Below are 21,789 nucleotides of genomic sequence, written 5' to 3' on the forward strand. Positions count from 1 at the left end.
AGCTAATTTGTGGTGCTAAATCCAAGAAGGCTCTTTTCCCGCGGGGCCCAGGAGGTGCGGCCCCACTTTCCCACGCAGGCGCCCTGGGGTTCGCCGCTCCGCACCCGCGGGCTGCGGGGGTGTTCGGGGAGCCCTCAGCCCCGCCCCTAGGCACCGACACCCAATGGGCGGCCAGAGGCCTCTCAGATGGGCGGGGCACTTCCTGGGGGTCGTCCTGGTTGGCCCGCGGCCTGGCGCCGGGTATGACGTCTCTCCGTCTCCGCTACTTCGCGCTGCGGTTAAGGCGTGGCGTCCGCTCAGGGCGCCTGAAGGAGACTGGGAGGTAATTGTGTCGCACCTCTTGAGTGGTTGGGAGTCGCTGCTGCCGCCGCCACTGCCATCAGTCCATGAGGAAGATGCTCGCCGCCGTCTCCCGCGTGTTGTCAGGCGCCGCCCAGAAGCCGGTGAGGCGGCGTGAGCGGCCGGGTGTGCGGGGCGCGAGCCGGGCTGGAGTGGGGCTCGCGGCCAGAGGACGCGGGGAGCGGGGCCGGGCCTTGGGGCGCGTGGTGTGGCTCCGACTGGGGCGCGGCGGGGCGCTTCCGGAACCGGGAGCTTTTGTTTTGCGTCCGCGCGGTGCGTTCCGCTCCTGGCCCCTGGCCCCGCGAGGGGGTGGGCCGGGGGCTCCACGGGGTCCGCGTGGGGTCAGCCGCGGCTGCAGGCGCGGGGCTCGCTGTGCCCCAGAGATCTCCGTCGTTTACTGTGGACAGAATAGGGCGCCTTGGCTTCCTCGAGTCCCCAGCTGAGCACCCGTCCTGGCCCGCGCATTTTAAGTCTCCCTAGCTCCGTTCCTCTTGACCCAGGAATCATGTAGTATGTTAAGAGCATGCAATCAGGAGACTGAGTGGCTCCTTAAAACGCCAGCGTCACCACGTATTATTAGCATTGTGACCTTGGGCAAGGTGGTTTCCTTTTCTTCTTCTTTTTAAAACATCTCCGTGCTTAGTGGTCTCATTTCTAAAATGGAGATAAGTACTTCCCCCGTGGGCTTTTCGTGAGGCTTCAATGAGCGAGAGGTGTGCAAACCTTTCCAAATAGCACCTGGGACGTAGTTGGCACCATTTGTGTTAAGTCCTGTTACCATCTGAGTGCCCAGTTTGGCACACACACGTGGAACGCCTGTGCTCGGCTCTGGGAAGGGTTCGGAGAGGGTCAGGCTGCCCAGAAACAAACTTCCTCGCCTTCTCTAAAACGATTTTCGTCGTAGTCAATCCCCGAACAGTCAAGCAGAGCTCAGGGGGCACTGCCCTTCTGCTCACGCACTCGGAGGGGAACAGCCGCGGAAGAAAGCCGCAGTGCTGCTTGACCCGGCGAGGTTGCAGTTCAGCGCTCTTTCTGGCCACAGCTTTGCAGATGTGCTACCGCCTAAGCTTCTAGCATTTTGACCTCTTGGCAGAGGGAGGTTGTATTTCTTGGTGTAACTGCAGGCAAGCTTTGACTTGCAGTTCCGGCTCTAGAAACTCCCCCAGAACTTTGTGGTAACTGCCTAGTAGGGACAGAGATGGACAAAAGGGGGAATTGTACCCCTCTAGGAATCCCATTGGACTGAAATAACTACAAAACAATTTGATTAATCAGTTGTTAAGTATTGAAATTATAACTGAATCTTTTTGATTAAATTGTAACAATCTTTTTGATTACATTGTAACTGAATCTTTTTGAAGGAGAAACGCATTTCACTATTTCGTTTTTCTGCATATACACGATATATCCAAGATTTATTGAGCTTTTAATATGTGCCAGGCACTAGGCTAGGTATTTCACATCGCTTCATCTCATTTTTTCCAAATTTCCAAATATTTTATTTATTGATTTTAGAGAGGAGCGAGAGACAAAGGCAAGGGGGGAGGAGCAGGAAGCATCATCAACTCATAGTTGTTTCTTGTTTGTGCCTTGACTGGGTAAGCCCAGGGTTTCGAACCCGTGACCTCAGCATTCCCGGGTTGATGCTTTATCCACTGCGCCACCACAGGCCAGGCAGTGCTTTATCTCATTTAATCTCCACAACTTTTTAGTTGAATGTAAGTAATAGACGCATGTTTTCAGCATTGTACCGGGCCTTAGTTCTGTATTATGTTAAATTTGAAGGACTGCATTTAAAAGGAAAAGCTTTGGTAGAAGTTTTTGTGATTACCTGCAGGAAAACTTGTGAGTTTTCAAATCAGTCACCTCTGTGTCTGCCCCTGTGAGCAGAGAAGTCATTATTTAAAATGAGAGTCTACCCAGTAACCACTGGACTTTTTCTGAGTGATACTGTGTTACACTAACAGAAGTAAGATCTGAGTCAGTTGTATACTGCACACAACACAACCTGTTTTTTATGCTCCAGTGGTCCACACTTAACTTCTGGAAGTAATGGACCTAACATAATTTTGAAAGAAAAACACTGTGACAATTCTATTGATGGTACTATAACACACATTCTGCCATTTCCATTAAAGCAGTGGTCCCCAACCCCCAGGCCACGGACCGGTACCAGTCCGTGGGCCATTTGGTACCGGTCTGCAGAGAAAGAATAAATAACTTACATTATTTCCGTTTTATTTATATTTAAGTCTGAAAGATGTTTTATTTTTAAAAAGTGATCAGATTCCCTCTGTTATATCTGTCTAAGACTCACTCTTGACGCTTGTCTCAGTCACGTGATACATTTATCTGTCCCACCCTAAAGGCCGGTCCGTGAAAATATTTTCTGACATTAAACCGGTCCGTGGCCCAAAAAAGGTTGGGGACCACTGCATTAAAGAATCTTATTTCGCCTGACCTGTGGTGGTGCAGTGGATAAAGCGTCGACCTGGAAATGCTGAGGTCGCCCGTTCGAAACCCTGGGCTTGCCTGGTCAAGGCACATATGGGAGTTGATTCTTCCTGATCCTCCCTCCCTTCTCTCTCTGTCTCTCTCCTCTCTCTCTTTCCCTCTCTCTCTCCTTTCTAAAATGAATAAATAAAAAAAAAGAATCTTTTTTCTTGACAAAAGAATAAAATCCAAGCTTAATTCCCTCAATGGTCCAAAATACTCCTGCTTGGTTTCCAATCTTCCAGCAGTATGTTAGCATGGAATGCAAATTTGCAGTTTGTGTTCACCTTAGGAAAACTTTGGCCTCTCAGAAATCACCCATATCAAATAGAAATGAGCTTTGAGTTGCAATGATCTGTTAACTGGATAAAACGAGTGGAATGTAACTTCAGTCAGAAATTCTTATTGAGAGAAGACTATTGTAGTGGAAATGGATTCCCCACGTATAACATTTTTCTGTTATTTTTTTATGAGGATGAGAAGGGAAGAGTTAATGCTCCCCCTTTTGGGCTATTTTGCGAAATTTTCCTGCTGCTTGCACATGTGTCATTAATACTAAGGTACAGAGAAAAGGGTTTTTAAACAATTATGTATTAACCCTAGATTATGTTTGTGGCCTGAAACCCTGTTGAATAGTTCCCCTCCCTGCAGCAGAGCAAATCAGCTAATCAATGTTTCTATCAACTGAACAGCTGATAAGAGCTTCCCCGAGTGGCTCTTGGGTATAGTGTGCTCATTTGTTATCATGTGTCAGTTGTGTTAGCACAGACTACTTAGAGTGTTCTAAGTGTTTGTTTTAGAGTCGGCATAGACCTATACCTTTTTTAAAAACCTATACTTCTTAATGCTAAAACGATCATTGTTAACAGAAGGAAAACACACTTGAAACTGTCTGTCGCGGGCTGGACAAGCTTTTTGTTCCACAGCGTGCCAGGTTCTCAGTGATTGAGTTTAAACTTTGATTTGCAAAAGTGTTTTAAAATCAAGTCACCATATCAAATGTTACTGTCATCGAGACGGAAACGACCATTTTGAAACTGATTTGCAAAAGTGCCTATAAAATTGTCAGGTGTTAATCCCATCAACACAGAAACAACCAGTTTCCATGTAAGCATAGGTGATACGAACAAGTTTAAGGAATTTATCTTTTAAGAAACTCATGAATTACAGTAGGTGTATCTTAGAGCAGTGGTTTTCAACCTTTTTACACCTGAGGAACAATGAAAATTAGAAGGATTATTTCCAGGACCGTTAAGACAGAAATCACCCTGAGCATAAGCGAATTAGAGTAAAGTCATTGGGTCTAGATCTTCGTGCATCAGGGTGCTTAACTCTTTTACAGACCGGCCCAGAATTTCTGGCAGAAGTCAGCAGACCCGCAGTTGATAAGCACTGTCTTAGAGAACCTAAGTGGAAATGTTGGTGTAATTAATTTATTATGGTGTTCGGCCGAAACACATTTTATTGTGGTGTTCACTTCTCAGGGTTTGAGAGCATTGGGTTACTGGGGCCGGCCTAGGCAGACATTTTCCCACTCGTTACTCCGTCTACTAGCTTGCTACCCTTGGGGCCAGCCACCCAAATCCTCAGAAACTGGATCTTAGTGCCTCCGACAGAAAGGTGCCAGTCTCGGAACTGAAAGCAGAGAGCCCAGTGTTCCTTAAGTACTTCGGGTGCTTAAGTACCTGTGATTTCACATTTGAATGAGGCTGCGAGTTTTCTAAGTTTTGATTTCGCAGAAGAGTAAGTTGCAATTAAAATGTCTACTCCTTGTCTTATTTGTCTTTGCATTATGACTCCTTTTGTGAGGTTTTTACCTACAGAATTCTTTTGGCTTTTTAAAAGTAGTAGGTAAAATTTTCACTTAACACTGGTAGAATCTGGAATTTAAAAAATATTTTCTTCCACGTGAATGGTTGCCATGTATTTAAGAACTTAAAGTTTTTATCCTTGAATGGGTTTTCCCCTGATCTCTCAAAGAGGAATTGCACTTAATAGAGAAGTTTCTTATGGCTTTCCAGGAAAAACTAATGGTAATCATTTCAACAGTCTCAACAGTTAAAGAATTATGATCCACTCACACATCTGATGGGACTTTTAGCTTCTTTAACTTGGCTATTTTCACCTGTTTTGTCTGATAGAAGTAATGCTACCCCAGCTTTTTTTTTTTTTTTTTTTTTTACAGAGACAGATAGTCAGATAGACAGGGACAGACAGACAGGAACAGAGAGAGGTGAGAAGCATCAGTCATTAGTTTTTTGTTGCAACACCTTAGTTGTCCATTGATTGCTTTCTAATATGTGCCTTGACTGTGGGGCTACAGCAGACCGAGTAACCCCTTGCTCGAGCCAGCGACCTTGGGTTCAAGCTGGTGAGCTTTTTGCTCAAACCAGATGAGCCCTCGCTCAAGTTGGTGACCTCGGGGTCTCGAACCTGGGTCTTCCGCATCCCAGTCTGACGCTCTATCCACTGTGCCACCGCCCGGTCAGGCCACCCCAGCTTTTTTTGTTTTCTGATTGTTTTTGTAGGTCTTCTCTCTTCCTTATTCGCTTGCTTGCTTCTCTTATATGTTGATGATGTTCTGTAGTGTTTTGTTTGGATTTCTTTCTCTTTATTTCTCTTAAAGATTTTTGATTCGTGGTTACTATGTGTTTCCTACATACGAAGCTATGTTGTAGCAGTCTGAGTTGATGGTTGCTTATGTTCAAACCCATTCTAAAATCACTACAGTTTTACTCGCCCCCTCCACATTTTATCTTTTTGTCATTATTTTTTACTTTTGTGTGTAGGAATCCCTTAACTTACTGTTGTAATTACACATGATCTTCCTACTTTTGTCTTTTAACCTCTGTACTAGCTTTTAGAGTTGGTTGAACTGCTGCTTTTACTGTTTGCTTTTGTCAGTGAAAAAAATTTTCTTTATTTTCTTACTCATATTTTTTATCTTTTCTTAAAGAAGCCCCTTTAACAATTCTTGTAACACTGGTTTAGTGGTGATGAATTTCGTTAGCTTTCTCTTGTCTGGAAAACTATTTCTGCTTCAATTTTTTAAGATTCTTTTTTTGTCTTTAACCTTTGGCATTTTAATTACGATGTGTCTTGTTGTCGACTTCTTTGGCTTCATCTTTTGTGTGTGTGTGTGTGGCAGAGACAGAGAGAGTCAGAGGGGGACAAACAGGAAGGGAGAGAGATGAGAAACATATATTCTTTGTTGCGGCTCCTTAGTTGTTCATTCATTGCTTTCTCATGTGTGCCTTGACCAGGGGGCTACAGCAGAGCGGGTGACCCCTTGCTCAAGCCAGCGACCTTGGGTCCAAGCTGGTGAGCTTTTGCTCAAACCAGATGAGCCCTCGCTCAAGCTGGCGACCTTGGGGTCTCGAACCTGGGTCCTCCGCATCCCAGTCTGACTCTCCATCCACTGCACCACCGCCTGGTCAAGCTTTGGCTTCATCTTGTTTGGGACTCTCTGCACTTCCTGGACTTTCATGTCAGTTTTCTTCACCAGGTTAGGGAAGTTTTCAGTCATTAGATCTTCAAATAGATTCTCAGTCCCTTGCTCTCCCCTCCTTCTGGTACCCCTGTGATACTGATGTTGTCCTGGGTGCCCCTTAAACTAGCCTCAGTTTTAGATCCCTTTTGCTGTTCTGATTGGGTATTTTCCACTGCTTCACTGCTGTGCCTCATCTGACCTACTTTTGATTCCCTCAGGGAGTCCCCAGGGCTCAGTGACCTTTATTAACCAGGCTAATGGAGAGCTCGGGTGGTTGGCCTTCCTGCACTGGGCTGGCTGTGGAGAGGGAAGGTTTAAACAGAGGAAAAGTGGTACCTGTCAGCATGTCCGTCCCTGGGAAGGGCTGGCCCCCTCCTACATCCCTCCAGTTCTCACCCTGAAGCTAGTTGGTTTAGTCCAGGGGTAGTCAACCTTTTTATAAAAACCGCCCACTTCCCTTGTATGCCCCTGGTGCTTTCTGTGTGTTTGTGAGTGAGTCTGTGTGCGGGCCCCTTAAGTCCTGTAGTTCCTAGTCTCCAGCAGCCAGCATCTCACTGGGATGTAATCCCTGCTGGTTTTCACAGCCAGGTGTTCTGGGGACTGCTCCCGGCACTGGAGACCTGAGTGGAGGAGCCCTGTGTAGGGCTGGGATCCTGTGACCCTCGGGGGGACCTCTGCAGCTGAGATACCCTTCCAATTCTTCACCACGCACTGGCTGGGGGCCCCGCCCCCGCCTCCCCCCCCCCCCCAGTCTCCCTGTGGCTGCTTCTTTATACTGTTAGTTACAGGGCTTCTGATCGCCTAGTCCACAGGTGTTCTCAGTGATGGTTGCTCTGTAATTTACTTGTAATTTTGATGTGGTTGTGGAAGTGAGCACAGCATTTACCTACCTTTACTGGAAGTCCAAAATAATTTTTTTTCATTTTTAAAAAAGATTTTTATTCACTTTTAGAGAGAGAAGAGAGAGAGAGAAGAGGGAGGAGCAGGAAGCATCAACTCCCATATGAGCCTTGACCAGGCAAGCCCAGGGTCAAAATAATTTTTTAATGGCCAAAAAGAACACATCTGTTCCATGGTTGCAAAACATAACCTTTTGTTTGTCAGCACACCTCTCCCAGCTCCATGCCTTCCCAAATTCCTCACTTTTCTTCGCTTTTTGTCAGGTATATTAACGGACTTTCTTTTTTTTTTTTACAGAGACAGAGAGAGTCAGAGTGAGGGATAGACAGGGACAGACAGACAGGAACAGAGAGATGAGAAGCATCAATCATCAGTTGTTTTTTTTTTGTTGCGCATTGCGACACCTTAGTTGTTCATTGATTGCTTTCTCATATGTGCCTTGACCGTGGGCCTTCAGCAGACCGAGTAACCCCTTGCTTGAGCCAGCGACCTTGGGTCCAAGCTGGTGAATTTTTGCTCAAACCAGATGAGCCCACGCTCAAGCTGGCGACCTCAGGGTCTCTAACCTGGGTCTTGCGCATCCCAGTCTGATGCTCTATCCACTGCTCCACCGCCTGGTCAGGCTTAACGGACTTTCTCTAACTTATCGGAAACATTTATTTCTAGTATTTAAGCTTTTTTCCTGCAGCAACATCATTGTCCTTACTTGTTGGCTTTATTTAGATAATGTTGTATTGATGGGCCAGGGGATAAGAAGAGGACAGCTTTCTGCCTCAGGCTTGTACACTGAAGGTACACTTATCAGATCAACCTTACTCTTCCAAGATCAAGCGCATTGTTAGAAGTTAGATGACTGTGTGAACATATCAAAAGTACTTTTTGTGGGATCTGAAGAATGTGCTTCAAGTCTTCAGGAAAACAGGTCATGTTGGTTTACACAGTGTATGAGAATGTGGCAGAATGTGACTAAGGTAGTACAATAACACTAATTAGTTCAATGTTTGTAGTCTAACTTGGACCTTAGCCATCACATAAAATACTTTTGCTGCAAGTATGTCCAATTTTAACAATAAAAAGAAAACATGTCTCCCAGCTTCCCCTCCCCCAACAAGTGGTGACAACCATTCAAACATCAAGGGGACACTGTTGTCGAGAACATCTCTCTTCTCCTTCTGGGACTTCAGGTGGAACCTACCCAAGGTAGAGGCAGTCCAGAGTATGAAATGTCCCTCAAGTTCCTTGTTTTTAAGTCACGTAGTGCTAAGGGCTTTTTCTTTTGTCCTGTACATTTCTCACTAATGTATTTATCTTATACTTTGAGTAATTTGAAAAAAAAATTTTAAGTGAGAGGTGGGGAGGCAGAGAGAGACTCCTGCATGCATGCCGACTAGATCTACCCGGCAAGCCCCCTACTAGGCAGTGCTCTGCCTGTCTGGGCCCCTTGCGCCATTGCTTGGCAGCCAAGCTATTTTAGCACCTGAGGCGAGGCCATGGAGCCATCCTCAACGCCCCAGGTCCAGCTTTGCTCAAACCATTTGAGCCATGGCTGTGGGAAGGGAGGAGAGAAGGAGGGGGGAGGGTGTGGAGAAGCAGGTGATCACTTCTTCTGTGTGCCCTCCCTGAGAATTGAACCCAGGACTTCCCCATGCCAGGCCGATGCTCTACTGCTGAGCCATCTGGGCAGGGCCTGAAATATTTTTCTTATAGAGCCATTCCATAGAAAAGTGGTTTGCCTGAAATATGGATTGAATCATAGTTTTATTTAAAGAATGATTGTGAAAGTGAAGCTTAACTTTCTTGTGTATATGGTTATGACTAAAAGAGGATAAGTAAACAAAGTCCACAGATTATCTAATCTCTTTAACTTGACCATTAACTTCATTATATCCTTACTGTAATTTTGAAAACAAAGTGTATGGTGGATTGGTTTGGGTTTTGTCTTCACTTTCTTTCTGCTGTTTACCTTCAGATAGGGGAATCATGTTTAATTGGCCAAAGCATGGATTCATTTTGGAAGATAAGATCTCAGTGCAGTGAACAGAATGCAGATACGCATTCTACATTGATAATATATTGGGGCTTATTCCGTTTCTAGGACTTCATCCTGATAACTGATTAATAATAATGGCTTTCAAAATGACTGACAATAAAAATACTAATATAATTGTATGTTTTGGTCTTTCAAGGCAAGCAGAGTGCTGGTGGCATCCCGTAATTTTGCCAACGATGCTACATTTGAAATTAAGGTAAGAGGTGTTTTACTTTGTGTTTAAGTTTTCCACAGGTCCACTTTGATATAAGATAGTTTTACTTTTGAAATAGAACATTTGATATTCATGCTTTTCACCATTTTCTTTCATATATTTGAGAATCAAAGGTTCAGAGACATTTAGCAAAAGTAGAAATTTCCCCTTCTTACCTGGCAGCTTGCTGGTGTTTGTGGTAGAGGGCCAAGCTAAAAACATGCTCCGAAGTTCAGAAGTGATGAAGTAAAACTTCTGATTGAGAAGATTCTTTGAATACTTCTCTGAAAGTTTATCTTTCAACCTAGAACTCAATTGACTTCTAGAGGTTTTTAGTGAAAGTCATCTTAGAAAGATTTTCTTCCTCCAAGCCCCATCCCCTTGCACAGTGAGCTTTGTGGTGTCAGGAGTCAGAACTAATACACAGTATGTCTACTGTGCCCCTGCAGGGTTTTGAGTTCAGTATTATTTGTGATGGAGGTAGATCTTAGAATGGGTCGGCAGTGTGTGCGTTGTAACCGGAAGACAACCGGTTCCATTTCAGAAGTGTGATCTTCACCGGCTGGAAGAGGGCCCCCCTCTCACAACAGTGCTCACCAGGGAGGACGGGCTCAAATACTACAGGATGATGCAGACTGTTCGCCGGATGGAGTTAAAGGCGGATCAGCTGTATAAACAGAAGATTATCCGTGGTTTCTGCCACTTGTGTGACGGTCAGGTGCGTGGTAGTTTTGTAATAAAATTGTTATTTAGGAATTTAACTGTGGTTTGTACTTCGTGGCTGCTACCCTGCCTTATGCATCCAGTGGACTCCAGGCTGGTGTTTTAGAATAAAAATGAAAATTCTTAGACTTGCTGATAAGCTTATGCTAAAGGCCTTACCTCTGCTCTGTTTCTGATGAAAGCTAGAGTGACTTTCTGTGGTTATTAATGAGGAGTTCAGCAAGGCCAAATATTTCATACTAGTCTAGGAAACGTTTTCTCTAGAAAAGTGTCTTGACTCATCGCTGCTTTTCCCGTTTACACAGGAGGCATGCTGTGTGGGCCTGGAAGCCGGAATAAACCCCACGGACCACCTCATCACAGCCTACCGGGCCCACGGCTTCACCTATACTCGGGGGCTTTCTGTACGCGAGATCCTCGCCGAGCTGACAGGTTTGCTGCCCATTGACCAAAGGGAAATCAGACCTCTCCTAGGAAGACGCTAACTCTTATGAGTTAGTATTCAAATCCTTTTGAGTTAAAAAAAATACAGCCTCTCCCTTTTGGTGCCTGGTATCTCTGTTGTGCTTTTTTGAGTAAACTGACCATTTTTGAGGTCATCTGACCCCTCAGGAAAAGTTGAAAAAGGTTAGCTCTGCGACATCAGAACTGTGTTTATTATCCCTGGAGCATGCCAGAGAAGTCCTGTAGTCATTCAGTGGAAGTATTTCATGGTATGCAGGTATGCAGTTTGAATCCTAGGAATCTTAGTATTCCCTTTGTCTTTGTCCCCCTTGACTCTTGAACTATTTAGTGTACCAGCGTAGGAGCAAAAAAAAAAAAAAAAAAAGAAGTCCAGGGTACTGTGTAACCCCTGAAGGAAACTCAGTGCTTAGAGCTGGAAAGGTTGGAAAAGGTCAAGACCCCGGGACTGGTCTGACCTTTATTATGAAAGAACCTGGAAAAGGAGGAATATATGTTTGCATTGAGGGGCAGGCACTTACAGAACTGAACTGGTCCCTGAGATCTAATGGATGAAGCCCTAGTAAATGCTTGGGTGTCGTCGTGTTTTGTGTATTTGGTCTTTGATGCATATGGACGTGTGCTTGCCATTTCTAGGACGAAGAGGCGGCTGTGCTAAGGGAAAAGGAGGATCAATGCATATGTATGCCAAGAATTTCTACGGGGGCAACGGCATCGTTGGCGCTCAGGTAGTTGAGGATGCGGACTGTATGCTTTCCTCGATCTGGCCCTGGCAGTGTCTTGACGGTAGTTCACACCCCAGACAATTGCCATCTCAAGTATTTGTGCTCTTGGGGTTTAGCATGCTTAACAGACTTTACTGCTTCAAACCCTACCATTGGGTCATGTAATAAGTGAATTTGGACAGTGACTTAAAATTTTTCCTTTTAGGTATTTATGTTTTGTAACCAAGAGCCTCTAGCAGTGGAGCTGTACCTTCCTTTTCGTTTGTATTTAAGTACATTAATAGCTAGGTCCCATCCACTTTGCCCTACGTCTTCCTGCTTTAGTGCTGATGCTGACCTGAGCACCAGACCAGGACAGGCGGCTGCTCGGGATCTCGGGGCCTAGGGAGAATGCAAAGCCAACTGGGGTGGCTATGTGGTCTCCTTGTTCTCATCAATTAGTGAATAATGAAGAAGTAACAGCATAAAGTCGTATCTAGATTGCCTGGTTAATTTCTAACAGATTGAGATTTCTACAATATGTTTTTTTTTTACACCTGGGTTTCATTTTTTGGCTCTTTAGACTTAGTAGTTGAATCTTTGAATGCAGAAATGTTATTGCTTAATGGTTGAGAGTATAATAATTACTCATCTTACTCTACTGGTTTGTTTATAATATTAGGGGTGGGTATAGAGTTGGGGTAGGGAGAGTTTGTAGTGACAGTGTAATTTTTGTTTCAATTTCTGGCCAAGAGTTAAAATTCAGAGGATTAATTTCTCTCTTCATGGATTTCTGTGCTTCCTTTCTGGTTGTCCTTAATGCTAGGTGCCCCTGGGAGCTGGGATTGCTCTGGCCTGTAAGTATAATGGAAAAGATGAGATCTGTTTGACTTTATATGGCGACGGCGCCGCTAATCAGGTGAGTGTGTCTCTCTTAACTTTTTTTCAGTGTTGAATATCATAGGTCAGCTTGTAGAGACTAGATTACTTAGGAGTTCAAACAGCCGTTCACACGACAAGTTAAACTTTGGTTTTCTGGCCAGATTAGAGATTAGAGATTTGCGCTTTGGCATTTCCCCAGTGCTGTACCTCAGCGCTTCACACATCCTGTGGAGAAGGACCTTTTGGTACTTGGACCCATTGCAGAGCAGTTCTGAAACAAGCACTGTGATGTGCGGTCCGTCTCTTGGAGGCCTTGGCAGTCACACTCCTTGTGGTTTCTGAGCCTGACTTTCTGCGCTCCTCCGGTCATGGGCCGGGTTGTCACCAGTCTCTGGGTGACATTGTGAGGCCCTGCTCTGCATGCTGATTCTTAGATACCGGTTCACTCTGATTATCCAGTGGGCCTCTTAGAACTTGTAATAAAGCAGAAAGCTAAGTAGCTGCACATTTTTACACGTTCATCTTTTCCCCTTGGCCCACAGAAACAAGTGGTACTGTTTGGTTTTTTACTTCCCATAGTCACAAAAGATGATGCTTGCTGTTCCCCCCGCCCACTCCTTTCCTCAAAGCTTGGTTGTAGGTGAGGCTTTTTGTCCTCTAGGAAAGCTTTCTCTGCCAGGTAGAATAGCAGCTGTTAAGATGATGAAACCTAAAGAAATGTAGCAAAATGAAACCGCTTGAAATTTTGTACTTACTCCCAGGGTCAGATATTTGAAGCTTACAATATGGCAGCTTTGTGGAAATTGCCATGCATTTTCATCTGTGAAAATAACCGCTACGGGATGGGAACGTCTGTTGAGAGAGCAGCAGCCAGCACTGATTACTACAAGAGAGGCGACTTCATCCCGGGGCTGAGGGTAAGGATGCCTGGCCGCCGAGGCTCCGCCTTCGCAGCTTGATGCCTGTGTGTGCGCACTGGATGGTTTCAGACAAGAAGAGTTTGACTTTCAGTGCAGGAACAGGTCACGCAGAAATACAATGGTTTGTATTTCCAGCCAGTGTGATTTATGCTCTGCCCCTGTTCCGTATCTAACAGGTAGATGGAATGGATGTCCTATGTGTCCGGGAGGCCACAAAGTTCGCAGCCGCCCATTGTAGGTCTGGCAAGGTAAGACTTACTCTTAGGCCTCTGGGCTAGAAATTTCTAATGCTGCTTGTCTGTCTCCAGTTAAAAGTGCCTCCCCAGTCTGTCGTAGCTATGCAGAGGTAGCTGCTGACTGGGGTGTATGAGAGAAGCAGAGTCCACTTACGTGAATCGGGTCCCTTCATAAATCGTGCCGTCATGGTAGTTTACCTCCTGGGAAACATTCCATGTTGCCCCCACTTGAGGCAGATCTTCTTTTCCAGTGTTTCCCTCAGCATTTTGCCTCTGTCTTCATCATGACACTTGATCTAATTTGTCTTTTGGTTTGGTTAATTATGTGCCTCCGACCCCCCATTAATCATAAGCTTCTTAAGTGAACAGATTGAGGACTCCTGCAATGCTCAGCAGAGAACTTTGCTTATGTAATAGGTACTCAGTACATTAAATACTATGGTTGAACTATGTAGCTCTAGTCTTGCTGTTTTATTCGTAAGAATCTTGACCTTTCAGTTACATGATGGAGGGGAGCAGTGAGACGAGCCTGGCGAGAGGAGTATGTGCCATCAGGGCCAGTGGAAAGAGGGTCCTCTCCCTCAGTCCTTGTTCTGCAGCCCAGAGGCTCGCCTTCAGTGACTCCCGCTGTGTGGGGAGTGTGTAGGGATGGTTGGGCTAGCAGTGCTGACTGGGAGAAAGGGGCGGGGCAGCCAGGGAAGTGCAGAGCAGTTAGAGGAGAGGAGAATGAAGCAGCGTGACTGAGGTGGCAGGTGGTGCCAGTGGGCTTAATAGTCTGCATCAGGGCTGCAGGATTGGGGCCCAGGCCCTGGGTGCCAACCCCACTTGACTGATTTCTGAAACGTGGGGCCCCAGCCCCACATGGAAACAGGATCAGTGGATTGTAGCACGTGTTGATTTGCCCAGCCTGACCAAGCCGAATCTTCATTGGAATTAGGGTCTGGAAACCCCCTTATCACCACCCTCTTAGCTTAACCCACCATGCTTCCAAATGGCTGCTGGGTGACATACCAGAAAGAGTAGGTGACTGTTACTGAGGGACTGATGTATGTCAGGTAACACACTGAGCACTTTTTGTGTATTTAATTGGCACAACTGTTAGATTATTACTGTTTTGCAGATGAGGAAACTGAGGCACAGAACACTTAAAGGATATATACCTACTATATTTACAGCCAAGCACTTGGACAGAGTCCCCCTTTTTAACTACACACTACACCAAAGTTCCCAGGGATCCTAGGTCCATGTCCCTCCCCTCCAGGTTCAAAGTCGTTGTCTTGTAGGGAGCTGGTGTAGCATGAGCAAGCCACCTAGTGGTAGCCAGGCCGGCCAGTGGAGTCATGGCTCAAGTGTCAGGGTGCCTGTCAGCTTCCTGGCACACGCTACCCAGATGGGTGTGTGGCAGGATGGGCCACAGCCCATATGAAACCCGGCCTGAAATGGCTGTGCAGTGGAAATTCACATCCCCAGCCTCTCTCTCTCTCTCTCCCATCCTTTTGTACTTTCCAGCGCACATAGAGGTTTGCTTTTAATCTTCCTTCGAGTTTATATCAGTATTTTTCTCTAGTGTTTTAAAAGGATCAAAATGCCTGTAAATATCAAATATCACTTGTGACTGGGAGAGACCCTGAAGATAAAGCCATCCCCTTTTCTGCTGCCATACCTGCTTCCTAATAGGTTTTTCTTTCTTAAACCTAAGCCGTTTTTATAAGGATGTGACAAATGCAATTCAAATGCAACAAACAATTTATTTAATACCAGTAGGCTTTGCAGCATGCTAAATGCCTTTTTGATTGCAAAGAAGGGGGAGGGCGGTTTCTGTTCAAAATGAGAACGTTTTTATAGGATATGACAGATGCAATTCTGATGAAACAAACTGTTTAATACCGGTAGGCTCTGCAACATGCTAAGTGCCTTTTTGATGCCAAAGAAGGGAGAGGGCGGTTTCTGTTCAAAATGAGAACGTTTTTATAGGATATGAAAGATGCAATTCTGATGAAACAAACTGTTTAATACCGGTAGGCTCTGCAACGTGCTAAGTGCCTTTTTGATGCCAAAGAAGGGGGAGGGCGGGTTCCTGTTCAAAACGAGAAGAATGAAACATGCAGTCAATCGATGTTAGAAGTGAGAACAGATAATTTAACAATCAGTCAACTTATAAGAAATTCCCGCCAATTCACCTGACTTACAGATCAGATGAGAATATGTTTGATCCTGGAAGTGTGTGCATCTAAGGCCATTGATTGGGGTGCTGAGCCTGTGGTTTTAACTCCCTCGGATTCTGTTCTAGGGCCCCATACTGATGGAGCTGCAGACTTACCGTTACCATGGACACAGCATGAGTGATCCCGGAGTCAGGTATGGTCGGGGGAGATATGAGTGTGGTGGGCTTTGAATGTGAACGGTGCTACTCCCATGAAAGAGCAGAGCATTTGCTTTTGAAGCCAAACACCAGTTGGCTTCAAGTAGTTGTTGGAGCCCTGGCTGGAAAGCAGCATGCCCAATAAATTGGTTGCAGTAAAGAGAGCACTGTGAAAATTGCTACGATGTGCAGTATCTCCATGCTAGCATGAGCAGCAGGGAAAGCAGACTGCAGTGAGGAAGTTCCCAGGAGCAGGTCTGATGGCCCAGTGGCACACGGGGACATGCCCACAGTGCCTCATGGCAGGTTCTTCCTGAAGAGCGAGAGTGAGAACGTGTTCTTTGGCTGGTGGGATGGAGCAAGGCCCGTTGGCACATGGGGCATTTAGTATGTTGAAATAGATGAGTCACAGAAAGATAGGTTACACTAGACCAGGGGTCTCAAACTCGCAGCCGTGCGGCCCGCCCACCAATTTTGTGCGGCCCGTGGGCCGCGAGTTTGAGACCCCTGCACTAGACAATAGTTTGTGCCTTGGTAACTCTGGCATATAATGCTGGGGTCCCAGAGTGGGGCCTAAAAAATAGGTTTAGTCACAGTAAGCCGTGACAAGCCTGTCAGTGTAGAATGGAATTCAGTGTTATAAAGAACAAGTAATATGGAAAAATACCATTTTAAAAAAATGACAGAAAATGCATTTTTCCATATAACTTGCTCTTTACAAAAAATGGTAGAGTCCTTCCTCTTAGTGTTATTTCAAATGACTGTGGGACACAGATGTATTCAAGAGATTCAGGAATTGAAAAACCTGCAGTGCAAGCGTTTGCTGGCCACGCTTCTCTGGGGTCTTCAATAAGAAGGGAAAGGCCCATTTCCTGGCTGAATGACATTCTGCCACCTCAAAGTCTGAGGCTATCACCACGCAACCATCCCCAGCGTCCCCCTCACTTGAAATGCAACTCAGAAGGGTGGGACAGCAGCACAGAAAGAGGCTCCCCGACTGCCTTCAGACCTTGTCACTAGACCAAAGCTGCAAAGACAGACCTGGCTCCTGCGGTCAGTGCCAGCATCGAGGTTTCTATCAAAGGTACAAGCAGCTCTGCCCCATTTCTGTGTCTCTCTCCCCGCAGTTACCGCACACGAGAAGAAATTCAGGAAGTAAGAAGTAAGAGTGACCCTATCATGCTTCTCAAGGATAGAATGGTGAACAGCAATCTTGCCAGTGTTGAGGAATTAAAGGTACTGTAGCTCTCGATGGTTTAAAAGTGGGCTCTCCTTTCTGAGTAGATTTTCCTCCACACAAAAAAGCTGCCTCTCCTGGGTGAACTCCCTCACGGGCAAGTATTATTATAGGACGTTAATCAGTTTAAACTCCCCAAAAGCACGTCTTTTTTCCTCGAAATAGACTTTGGAGATTATCTCCTGGCAAGGGAACACTTATGAATTAAGTATATATATACACACATATAGCCATATATATGTTTTAAGTGTTTCAAATGTTGATGTCTGGACTACAAAATATTCCTGGGTATATCATTGTGTCGCTTATAAAAATATACATCTTTGAAAATAGTAGTTATTAGTACTTCTAGAACTAGAAGAATTATAGCTATTCTGAGTAGAACTAGTTGGTACCTAAACTGTTGTTTATTCAAAAATCTCTTGAACTGATCTGATTTTTAGGAAATTGATGTTGAAGTGAGGAAAGAAATTGAGGATGCGGCCCAGTTTGCTACAGCTGATCCTGAACCACCTTTGGAAGAACTAGGCTATCACATCTACTCCAACGAGCCACCTTTTGAAGTTCGGGGTGCGAATCAGTGGATCAAGTTTAAGTCTGTCAGTTAATGGAAGACTGCATGTAATGGATGGTCACACCTTCGGTGGCCACTTGACAGCAACTGTAAGGAACTCTTGTTCTCAACTTTGTTAAGGAGTTGGAAAACCCACAGAACATTCGTAAAGATAATAATTGCATGCAGTTTATAAGTGTTGCATTAAAGGTTATGTTAGATTTGTATAGGTCTAAATAGGTAATACAGACTTTGCTCAACCTTCCTTCAAAGTATAGTTGCACGCTATTTTAACAAGTACTTTTTAGTTGCTGAAAGAAAGAACAATTTGTATGCCTGTTTAGACCTGTACCTTATTGTAGGCGGGCTCACTCCCGTCTCTGGCCATCCACACAGCTAACACAAAACACAGTAATGCACACGCATGCCTCCGTGTGTGCGTGTCAGGACAAGCCTATTCACACCCACTACCACTGCTCCCTAATCATGTACTATAACCAGGCAGTGAGTGGGACAATTCCACTTTTAAATGGGACTACTTCACATTCATTTCCAAGGCCAAATGCCTTATCTGCATCTATACGTTCGATATAAACAAAGTTGAAAAAGGAAAGTAGCTTCAAGTGCAATTAATGTGTAGCCTACATAAGTGATTCCCAGCCTCTTTGTTATTTTAAACACCCGTCGTTTTACCTTTGCAGCGAGTGCTACAGGCTGTGATTTTCATCACTGAAGTAAATTAAAAATCATGTTTAAGAATTCCGTAATACTCTGGATGTCAGAACTGGGGCTCACAACCAGTGGTCTCACAATATAGACAGTTCTACTCACCCTCAAAACATTGATAAAGAGAGGTGTAAAATGTTGATAAATAAGCTTTAAGATTTTTTTCATTAACTCTAGAACTTCGACTTTTTGAATACTAGTGTTTTATGTGTGTGAGAAACTTGAACGACAAAGATGTGGGCACCTTGCTCTGACCGGTTACACCTTATCGTGGGCGGCCAGGGCGCCCTGAATCTGTCTTTCGTACTGGGAGACCGCCGTCCACAGCCTGAAGAGGAGCTCGACACTACAAAACAAGAGTTTTGGTTAGAGTCGGAGGAAAACTCCAAAGCAACACCACAGAATACTTCTTTAGGAGCCCTTATGGCAAACACTAGAGCGTATAATTCTAGGCTTGTCTAGATTGGCCGTTTCATCTTAGAACCTTAGCTAAAATAGGATATGTTCTTTTCCCGTATGGAAGGGACCTAGCTGTAGAGGTATATGTGGGCGGGCTGGTGGGTCTGTGCAGAGCAGGCCATGGAAGGTGACACGGAGTCAGAGTCAAGCTGCAGTGTCTGGAAGGGTTTAGGTTTCGTGTGGGAGAGGAAGTGCTTCACTTTCCCTTCTACTCCCGAGGGCCTGCGGGGACCTGAGCTTCGCCGCCTCTCAGCCCGACTCCCAGCTAGGACCTGGAGAGACCGCAGAGTTGGTTTTCTGACTAAGCCACTGGAGAAATACCCACGAGGGGAGGAAGGCAGCTGCACGCGGGTTTCTACTACGTGAGCATGGCCACGTGAGAAGTCGTTTTCTGTTGTACCAAGCGTCCTGAGGCTGTTCATACCGGAGCCTGGAGAATCTGATGTCTTCCTTAGTGATCTCACTGAGAATATCCAAAAGTATGTAACTTGCTTTAGCAACCTGAAATAAAGATCAAATACATGAGTTAAGCAGCTTCGTAATAATAGCATGGGAATGTTTTTGCTTTTTGGTGTTTTTTTGTTGTTGTTGTTGTGAATTTACCTTTCTGATGGCATTCTCATCTGCTCCTTGCAGTTCTAACCAGTCTGCAAGCTCTTGAGCTGTTGTGTGCCCACAAGGCCCGGGAGGGGACACTGGGCTCTCTGTAACATTTAGAAGTTTGTTATGTTCTATGTGGTTGGTGTGGAACAGTAAAACTCCCAAAGTTACCAGGTGGAGAAAATGACTTCCAGAATGTAAGTGTGATGTGAAAAGGGAAGGAATTCAACCTGTCTCAGCTGCTGTCTAGTTCCTGGATTCACTCTTCACAGATTCAGATACTCCTTACCTAGGACCTTTCGTTCATTTGGAATTTGGTAATCTATCACTTTAAATGCTTATTCCCATCTTTAAAATGCCTTTTCTCAGGAGTCACATCCCTAAACTGCACCGGAAATCAAAGCAGGAAATAGATTTTAGCGAGGTTTTGCGTCAGACCTCCTCCATTCACACTGCAGGAGGTAGCTTGTAGCCCTTTGATAAGCAGCACAGAATGAACAAGGCAGGTTTAGTAAGGTGGGACTTACACAGTAAGCCACCCTTTTTTCTAGGTATGCAGCAGCAGTGACTGACGAGCACAGTCATGTAACCTCTACAATCAAGATAAATTTCTATCACCCCAAAAAGTTATCATGGTCTTATAATCAGTCCCCCACCCATCATGATTTCTGTCCCCATAGTTTTGCCTTGAACAGAATAGTATCTAAATAGTCTACATTTATGAAGTCCCAGTAAGTAGCCTTTGAATCTGGCTTCTTTCACTTAGCACATTGTGATTCATTGTGTTTTGACTGTACCAGTAGTTCCTCTGTATTTCTGATTAGCATTCCAGAATCTGCTTGTATATTTACTGCTTTAATACAGCATACTCTCAGTTATGTCAAGGTTCACTAGAATATTAGCTGGTTTTTTAAATGGTCTCCACACAAGTCAAAGCAAGTAGAAAGTCACTCACCATTAGATTTGAATTGTGACTGAAGGTGACATAGTAACTGAGTTCTCTGTTCCAGGATTTCCCGTAAAAGATTCTGGTGCTCTGTCTCTGTTTGAAATAGTTGTCCCAAAAGTCTGGTTAAAAAAAAAAAAAGCCATCATATTCAATTCAAACGTGTGTTGAACATTAGAGATTGAAAATACAGCACAATCTCAATGGTCAACCTTGTTTCTTCAAAGTTCTGTGAACAGGTTTCAGCCCGCACACGGGTAAATCCCTTGTTTTTCTTCCCCTTGAAAAAGGCTCGGGGCGGGGGTGTATTTTGTCTCAAATGTGTTATGAACCAAAAGATAACACAGTGGAACTCAGCCAGAATGATCCGATAACATCAGCTTGTCTCCCGAAATCAGATGAAGTCAGTGGTCAGGGCTTTCCTCCTCCTAGGGCAATAAACTGAGGAGACAGAAGCTGTGCTCCTGTTGGGACAGCCAGGACTGCGAGTGCCACACAGGATCTGGTCTCCTGCTCAGACAGACCAGGTAACACCACTTTGGGCAGCGGGTGCCATCTTCTTGCTCTGCCCAACAACTGGTAGGCACCTCCATATCCCAGGGACAGCTGTCTTTTGTAAGGACTGATGTTTGTCAGGCATTTGCAGTCAGTGCTGGCTATTTAACCAATTACTACCGTATTTTGAGCATCTATTAGGTGTATTTTTTTTTTTTTGTATTTTTCTGAAGCTGGAAATGGGGAGGCAGTCAGACTGACTCCCGCATGTGCCCGACTGGGATCCACCCGGCACGCCCACCAGGGGACGATGCTCTGCCCATCCGGGGCGTCACACTGCCGTGACCAGAGCCACTCTAGCGCTTGGGGCAGAGGTCAAGGAGCCATCCCCAGTGCCTGGGCCATCTTTTGCTCCTATGGAGCCTCAGCTGCGGGAGGGGAAGAGAGAGACAGAGAGGAAGGAGAGGGGGAGGGGTGGAGAAGCAGATGGGCGCCTCTCCTGTGTGCCCTGGCCGGGAATTAAACCCGGGACTCCTGCACGCCAGGCCGACGCTCTACCACTGAGCCAACCGGCCAGGGCCTATTAGGTGTATTTTGAGCACCTACTACTATATGCCAGGAAGTGACTAAAACAGACAAGCTCTTGGGGGAACCTCACAAATGCCTGCCTACGGATCATGACAAACCACAAGGAAAAGACAGTAAAAAGGGCCAAAATGTCCACATGCCACTGCCAAGTGCCAACCAACCCTGCAGGGGCAGGCTGCAGAGGTCCCTGCTGAGCCTGCTGGGCCCACAGGCCATGCCAGGAGCCCTATTTGGCAAAAAGAACTCCAAGATGTTGCCTTCGGTAGGGTTTAGTGCTTGCTGTGTGGCCTGCGGTCAGGCTCCGTAGCTGGATTCCCGGTGTTCAAGGGGGCAGAGTGCCAGCTGAAGCTGAAACCAGCCCCTTGCCCAGTCCCAGGGTGCTGAAGGCCTGGCTGAGGCACTCAACAACTAAACCGCTTGTGTGGCTGGTC

General features: G+C 45.5%; 2 protein-coding genes across 2 annotated transcripts in view; one reads left to right on the plus strand and one right to left on the minus strand.

Annotated features, from left to right (window-relative positions):
• The first annotated feature begins 259 nt into the window (after nt 1–259).
• On the plus strand, nt 260–19,276 carry PDHA1 (pyruvate dehydrogenase E1 subunit alpha 1). Its single transcript, XM_066356157.1, has 11 exons — nt 260–443; nt 9,409–9,468; nt 10,010–10,183; nt 10,494–10,620; nt 11,287–11,378; nt 12,181–12,273; nt 12,998–13,153; nt 13,333–13,404; nt 15,683–15,750; nt 16,882–16,990; nt 17,435–19,276. The coding sequence occupies exons 1-11, from the start codon at nt 387–389 to the stop codon at nt 17,597–17,599; spliced, it is 1,173 nt and encodes a 390-aa protein (XP_066212254.1). The 5' UTR covers nt 260–386; the 3' UTR covers nt 17,600–19,276.
• Nucleotides 18,471–21,789, minus strand: part of MAP3K15 (mitogen-activated protein kinase kinase kinase 15) — an 86,714-nt gene continuing 83,395 nt past the window's right edge. Inside the window, exons 26-28 of the mRNA XM_066357713.1 lie at nt 20,285–20,397; nt 19,154–19,235; nt 18,471–18,616 (exon numbers count right to left, since the gene is read on the minus strand). Coding sequence (XP_066213810.1) covers nt 18,529–18,616; nt 19,154–19,235; nt 20,285–20,397 — 283 coding nt within the window. The 3' untranslated portion in view covers nt 18,471–18,528. The remainder of the gene's footprint in view (nt 18,617–19,153; nt 19,236–20,284; nt 20,398–21,789) is intronic.

This window comes from Saccopteryx leptura, chromosome X, assembly GCF_036850995.1.
Source record: "Saccopteryx leptura isolate mSacLep1 chromosome X, mSacLep1_pri_phased_curated, whole genome shotgun sequence".
NCBI lineage: Eukaryota > Metazoa > Chordata > Mammalia > Chiroptera > Emballonuridae > Saccopteryx > Saccopteryx leptura.